The sequence below is a fragment of the Primulina huaijiensis genome, chromosome 15 (genome assembly GCF_012295235.1).
Source record: "Primulina huaijiensis isolate GDHJ02 chromosome 15, ASM1229523v2, whole genome shotgun sequence".
NCBI classification, from domain to species: domain Eukaryota; kingdom Viridiplantae; phylum Streptophyta; class Magnoliopsida; order Lamiales; family Gesneriaceae; genus Primulina; species Primulina huaijiensis.
The window spans coordinates 17,368,739-17,376,193 of NC_133320.1; the positions used below are offsets into that span (position 1 = coordinate 17,368,739).

The following is a 7,455-nucleotide window of genomic DNA, read 5'->3' on the forward strand; positions in this document are numbered from 1 at the left end:
GCTTTGTTATATTTCGGGGCCACTCACTCTTTTATCTCTGAGACGTTCGCTAACTATTTGAGCGTCAAGTCCATTGGACTCGACGTGAGCTACTCCGTGAAAGTCCCATCAGAGGAGGAGTTATCAGCTACAAGCATGGTCAGAGCTATCGATCTTGAACTACAGGGCCACCTAGTTTATGCAGACCTGATTGTATTGCCAATGCAAGAGTTTAATGTCATTTTGGGGAAGGACTGGTTGACGAAGAACAAAGTTCTAATTGATTTTCAGAAGAGATCATCGTTGGTAAGACCGTTGGGCATAGAACAATTTCTTTTTGAGCCAGATAGGTGGAGAAGTTTCACTAGCATTATCTCTTGCATGCAGGTTCGGAGACTTATGCATAAGGAATGTCAGGCATTCTTGGTCAGTATTATTGCAGCACCTGACGCACCAAACCCATCGATATCAGATGTACCAGTTGTCAGAGAATTTCCCGATGTCTTCCCCAACGATGTCACAGGCCTTCCGCCAGAGAGAGAGAGGTGGAGTTCGCCATTGACCTTATGCCAGGCACTGTGCCAATCTCTAAGGCACCGTACCGTTTGGCTCTAGCAGAGATATTAGAGCTCAAGCAGCAAATTCGGGAGCTCCTAGACAAAGAAATTATCCGCCTTAGTTTCTCACAATGGGGCGCACCAGTACTCTTTGTAAAGAAGAAGGTTATAAGCATGAGGATCAAAGACTTATTCGATCAGTTGCAGAGAGTTACAATGTTCTCTAAGATAGATCTACGTTCTGGATATCATCAGCTTAAAGTAAAAGATGCAGATGTTCATAGACAGCCTTCAGAACTAGATATGGGCATTACGAGTTCTTAGTGATGCCATTCGGACTGACGAATGCTCCAGCAATTTTTATGGACCTAATGAATGGAGTATTTCAGCCATACCTAGATCATTTCATCATAGTATTCATTGACGACATTCTTATATACTCGAAGAGCCATGAGGAGCATAGTCAGAATTTGGGTACAGTTTTGCAAGTCTTGCAGAGTCGCAAGTTGTTTGCAAAATTCAGTAAGTATGAATTCTGGTTGGAGAAAGTAGCATTTTTGGGACATATCATTTCTAACAGTGGAATTGAGGTGGATTCAGCTAAGGTGGCAACAGTAAAAGAATGGGTTGAGCCGAAAAACGCGTCAGAGATCCGTAGTTTCATAGGCTTAGCAGGCTACTACAGGAAATTTATTCAGGGGTTTTCCTTGATTGCAGTGCCACTCACTTCATTGACCAACAAAAATGCTAAATTTGTATGGAGTGATGATTGCCAGAAGAGCTTCGATACTTTGATACAAGCTCTTATTACAGCACCGGTTTTAGCCATGACGTCAGGGCAAAGAAATTTTGTGTTGTACACCGATGCATCTAAGCTCGGTTTAGGCGCAGTATTGATGCAGCATGGTCGGGTTATAGCTTATGTCTCTAGACAGTTAAAAGTGCATGAGAAGACCTACTCGACTCATGATCTCGAGTTAGTTGCGTTGTCTTTGCATTGAAAATATGGAGACATTATATGTACGACGAGAAATACAAGATATTCATGATCATAAGAGTCTCAATTACTTCTTCACGCAGAAAGAGCTGGATATGAGATAGAGATGGTGGTTGAAATTGGTAAAATACTACGATTGTGAAATTAGCTACCATCCAGGAAAATCTAATGTTGTGGCAGATGCTTTGAGCAGGAAAGTAGCAGTCGTAGCACATCTATCAGCGCAGAGATCTCTTCAGTCAGAGATTCAGAGGTTTTGTTAGAAGTTTATCTTAAGGGCAGAGCTCCCAAACTGTCTAATTTGACAGTCCAATCTTCTTTGCTAGAACGAATCCGTATAGGGCAACCTTCGGACGAACAATTACAGAAATGGAGACTGAAGGATGAAGCTAAGGGCAGCGTATTGTACGCAGTGTCTGATGGTATTGTGAAGTACATAGGAAGGATGTGGATTCCTAGTGTAGATTCGATCAGAGAGGATATTTTGACAGAGGCACATACATCTCCGTATTCCATCCATCCAGGAGTTACCAAAATGTACAAGGACTTACAGATATTGTATTTGTGTCCAGGGATGAAGCGGGACATTTGTCGATTTGTATCCGAGTGTCTCACTTGCTAGCAAGTGAAAGCAGAGCCTCAGAGGCCTGCAGGTATGCTTAAGCTACTCCCTATTCTCGAGTGGAAATGAGAGAATATAAGCATGGATTTCATTGTGGAATGCGAGGTCAGTCAGAGGATATAATGCTATTTGGGTTATAGTGGATCGACTTACTAAATCGGCACACTTCTTATCGGTGAAGAAGACTTTCTCCATGACTCAGTATGCAGAGTTCTAAATCTGGGTGATAGTCTGTTTGAACGGGATCCCTGTTTCTATTGTGTCTGACAGGGATCCGAGATTCACAATGTCTTTTTGGAAGAGTTTACATTCAGCTATGTGCACGAAGTTGCTATTCAGTACGGCTTTTCACCCTCAGACAGATGGCCAGTCTGAGATAGTGATTCAGATATTGGAAGATTTGCTGCGAGCTTTTGTGATCTATTTCCATGGGAATTGAGAATCGAAGCTACCTCTAGTAGAGTTTACCTACAACAACAGTTTTCAATCATCCATAGGTATGGCTACCTACGAAGCATTGTATGGAAGGAAGTGCAGATCGCCGATTCATTGGGATGAAGTCGGTGAGAGATCAAAACTTGGTCCAGAGATTGTTCAGCAGACTGCAGATGTGGTGGTCAAGATCCGAGACAAGATGAAGACCGTCCAGAGTCGCCAAAGGAGTTATGCTGACAAGAGGAGAAGGGATCTCGAATTCACCGTAGGAGATAATGTTTTCGTGAAGATAGCACCTATGAAGGGTGTTATGAGGTTTGGAAAGAGAGGCAAGCTGAGTCCGAGATTCATTGGACCATTCAAAATTCTTGACAGAGTTGGGACACTTGCTTATCGTGTAACCCTACCACCGAATTTGACCGGAGTACATAATGTATTCCGCGTTTCAATGCTAAGGAAGTATATAGTAAATCCTTCTCATGTCTGGAGTTTTGAGCCATTGCAGCTTGCTTCAGATCTGTCATATGAAGAAAGACCAGTCTGAGTTATAGACAGATAGGAGCGGTGACTTCGGAACAAAGTCATCAAGTTAGTCAAAGTACAATGGCTAAATCAATCAGTGGAAGAGGCCACTTGGGAAGCCGAAGAAGATATGAGGAATCGCTACCCGGATTTTTTCGATAAGATTTAATTTCGATGACGAAATTAATTTAAGTGGGGGAGGAATTGTAGAGCTCAAAATCAGTACACGTAAACCCTTGCATTTATTAAATGGTTAAAATAATTTATTTAATTTTTAAAATGATTTTTAACCATGGATGATTTACGATTTGCATTATTTTTAAATTGTTACATGTTTACTGTGATGCACGTTAAAATGTTTTATTGAGTTTTATGTTTTAGGTGAATATTCGATGCGGGATCGGGAAAAGAGACCGGCGACGATTTAGGCAATTTTGAGAAAATGTGGCATTTTATTTAAAGTCAAGAAATTTGTTTTGTAAAAGATTTATGAAATTTTATGCTTTTTTAAAGCCTAATTTAATTTATTATATGATTTTAAGATTTTAAACTTTTAAAGTTTTTCACATGTGTATTTTAATTTTTAATTATGAGATTTTAATAAAGTTAGTATTGGGTTAGTATGTTAATTAGCATGTTAATTAATTTATCAAGCAATATTTTTCCCCTAATTAACCACACACACACATGTTACCCACACCTACACACGCGCGCGCGCACACACACGTTTCAACACACACATAGACATTTCATATTTTTTTTAGAGAAAGATTGGGTTCTTTATTCTCAGCAGCAGCCACTCCTTCCCTTGCATAATTTCTGAAGATTTCGTTGATTTTTCGAGCAATAATTGTGCCACAAGTCGTTCCGGATCGAGCCCCGCATTCCCTCGCGTCGTTATCCGTCGTATCGTGAGTTTTAAAGATCAAAAGCATGTATATTCTTTCGTTTTTGCATCGATCTCGTCATAGTATATGTTTTTATGTTTATTGTGTGTAAAAATTTATGTTTGTTATGCAAAAGTTTGAGCAAAAACGTTTGAAACGATTTTGGATCAAAATTTTAGATCTCAAAATCGAGTCTGCTCTCATTTTGAGTACTTTGAATTTTTGGTCGATTTTCTGGAAAACCTTTCAACTTAAAACGTAGTAATTTTTGATATCTTCGATTTGATAGTAAATTCGTAATTTTTGGACAAGAAACGAGTGAGTTATGATCATTTTTGTGGGACTGCTCAAACTGTGACGTTTTTAAAAATATGTTCTTCATGTTTCTTGAGTTATTTGGTTGCAGGCTTCGTTGAGAATCGCCGAGTGGTCATTGCTGTATTTAGGTGTGTCATGTGTTGTGATCAGTCATCTTTCGGTGTTCGTTTCGAGTCGGTATGGGTTTGGTTGCATTAGAAGGCATAGGGAAGTGAATGGATAGAAGATGGATTTTTGGGGTTGAGTTCGCGCAGGGCTAGATCTGCAACGCTGCACTAGGAGCATTGCAGCGCTGCTCTTCAGCACCTAGGCACTGGTTCTGGTATCTTCGGACTTCGATTTTAGGTGCTATTGCCTCCTTTGGGGTACTAATACGTCGTTATGTCTAAACTTGATGAGGGTTAGACTAGTTGTTACGAATCTTGAATGGGAATCTTTGAGTCACGGTTTAAACGGGGTTCGGGTTTTTCCATTGCTTGGAAAAAGTCCATTCTTCACATCAGGATTTGGTTCGGGGTTCGATCTCATGGTTTAGTATGATGTTTAAATTGGTCAAGTCCCGAGTGGTCTAGAAATTCATAAGTTATTTATTACTTCGATGGTAAGCTTGATTGGTATGATTAACTTATGAAATTTGAGTTTCTTGAAAACGTGTTAGTATGTGCAGCGACAGCCCAAGCGAGGTCCAACGAATCCCTCAATGCTATGTAAGTATGTTCGACGTGCAAAAGAAAATATTTTATGTTTTTGAGGTATGATAATTGTCTTGTGACCAAATGTGAACGGGTTTGGAAGCCGGAGAACGTGTCCGGGGACCTCTCCACTCCGGTAAAGTATGACTGGATTTTGATCATGATTGGAAAGCGGTAAAGTATGATCAGGGACCAATCCACCTGGTAAAGTATGACCGGGGATCTTATGTATGTGGTAGTGGACATCCCTGTCAGCCCAGTACTGTGGTTTAGTCTGATCAGGCGCACTATGTTACAGGTCACTTATTTTGAAACATATCTCTATGCAAAATGATGATGACTATGTATGTTTAAATATGTATGATGCAAGTATGTTTATGAAAATGTTTATGAAATGATGGCACGTCTATGAGTATGTAAGTATGTTCAGGTTGTAAGTATGTATGGGCTACTTTAAAATGCTTGTGTATTTATTACGTGTTGCTCGTTATTCACAGTTTATACATGTTGAGTCTTTAGACTCACTAGACTTGATCGATGCAAGTGAGGACGAGTTTGAGGGGACAAGAGGCGAAGACCAGTGAGATGGCTCGGATTGTACGATAGACTAACCCGAGGACCGCCTAGTTTTCAAATATTTTATTTTATGCATGATAAATTGTTTAATTTTTTTTAACAAATTATTTTAATTCATGTTGTTTAAAACAAACACTTTTGTTAGTTGGTTTACATTTCAAATATTGATAAAGCAATTTATTTACAAGTATATTTTGAGATATTGTTATTTATTCAAGAAAACCAAATTTTAAGTATGCTCAAAAATACGGTATGTTACAGCAACACACTTATCATATGACAAATATGTTGAGTAGATAAATTACGATCACTTATTCAACAATGATAAATTACTTAGAGAACATCTACTGAGCCTTTTACTCCTTGTAACCCAGGAAAGTTGGCTTTGAAAATACATGCTCGTTATAAGGCACGTGCAACCCAACTCCCCTCACATTCCATAAGTACGAGCCACCCAAATCAGCCTCCAAAAGCATTCATTAATCAGATTCTAATGACGATTGTGGAAGAAGGGTATGTGTATGATGAAGAAATCCACCTCACAGTGCTCAAAACCTCCCATTTCTTCTCGGGAGACGGCTTCAGTGCTTATGACTCCAAAGGCCAACTCGTCTTCCGCGTTGAGTCCTACGGCCCCGACGCTTCTGAAACGGGCGAACTCGTTCTCATGGACGCTGACGGTAGATGCCTCCTCACAGTCCGCAGAAAGGTGATTAATTTATTTTACCCATAAAACACATTCGATCTGTTGTTTACAATCATATATGACTGGAATCCTCGGAACAGTGGCCGAGCCTGCATCAGAGATGGGAAGGTTTTTTCGGCGAGAGAACCGAAGGGCAAAAGCCGCAGTTCAGCATACGCAGATCATCCATAATCGGTCGATCGAGCGTAGCTGTGGATGTGTACATAAGTCCGATCGTGGAATACCACATAGAGGGCTCCTTCGGGTGTCGGAACTGCAAAATCTTGAACGAAGAGAACGAAGCGGTGGCGGAGATACGAAGCAAGGTGGATTCTTCCACGAATGTCGTGCTTGGAAAAGACGTTTTCTTGCTTTCACTGAAGCCTGGGTTCGATGGCGCGTTCGCCATGGGTTTGGTTTTCGTTCTTGATCGGATTCATGGTGAGGAGGAGGGGGTTGGTGACAATGGTAGTAGGGTTGGTGTGGCGCCGATTATTTCTCCATAGATTTTGTAGTTTTGTGTGTGATTTTACGCAATACTATTTTTTAATGTCGATGTCCAAAATTAAAAAAATAAAAAATAAAAAGTAATTTTTTTTCCAAGTAAATTTTTTAAGATACTATTTCTCAAATGTTTTTTTTTAAATATGGCACTGAAAAATATGAAATGTTTGTCTTTTTATTTTTAATTATGTTTATATATGTATTTTTTTTTTTAGCATTTTTCATGTCTGGATTTCATGTAATAGAATAATGGATGAATTAAGTATAATAGATTAAATATATGGCCACTTATTACCTTAAAATTTGATGTGTTCTATGTACATAGAGTAGGTTTCTTGTGAGACAATCTCACGGACGGGTCAACCATATCGATATTCACAATAAAAAGTAATACTTTTAGCATTAAAAATAATATTTTTTTATGGATGACTCAAATAAGAGATCCGTATCACAAAATACGACCGTGAGACCGTCTCACACAAGTTTTTGCCATATATATAAACACTATACGATTTTCGTTATATCTAAATAAAATAAAAGTGCAAACCATAAAAAAGGTTAAACTGAATATAATATAACATACATGATCGTGGTGTAATTTCTTTTTCAAAGTAAAAATAAAAGTAATTCAAATTACAAAATATCTAATGAAATCATCAATGGAGTTAAAGATATCATACA

At 39.0% G+C, this 7,455-nt stretch overlaps 1 protein-coding gene across 1 annotated transcript; it reads left to right on the top strand.

Annotated features, from left to right (window-relative positions):
* Positions 1–5,909: 5,909 nt before the first annotated feature.
* Positions 5,910–6,916, top strand: LOC140960427 (protein LURP-one-related 12-like). The gene is made up of 2 exons (XM_073418689.1): positions 5,910–6,294; positions 6,372–6,916. Exons 1-2 carry the CDS (start codon positions 6,079–6,081, stop codon positions 6,774–6,776), a joined length of 621 nt encoding a protein of 206 aa, XP_073274790.1. The 5' UTR covers positions 5,910–6,078; the 3' UTR covers positions 6,777–6,916.
* Positions 6,917–7,455: the final 539 nt, after the last annotated feature.

Coding starts and splice junctions, on each gene's coding strand:
- LOC140960427 (XM_073418689.1), top strand. CDS start 6,079: ATGACGATTGTGGAAGAAGGGTATGTGTATGATGAAGAAATCCACCTC. Junction 6,295..6,371: donor TCCTCACAGTCCGCAGAAAG/GTGATTAATTTA, acceptor TCCTCGGAACAG/TGGCCGAGCCTGCATCAGAG.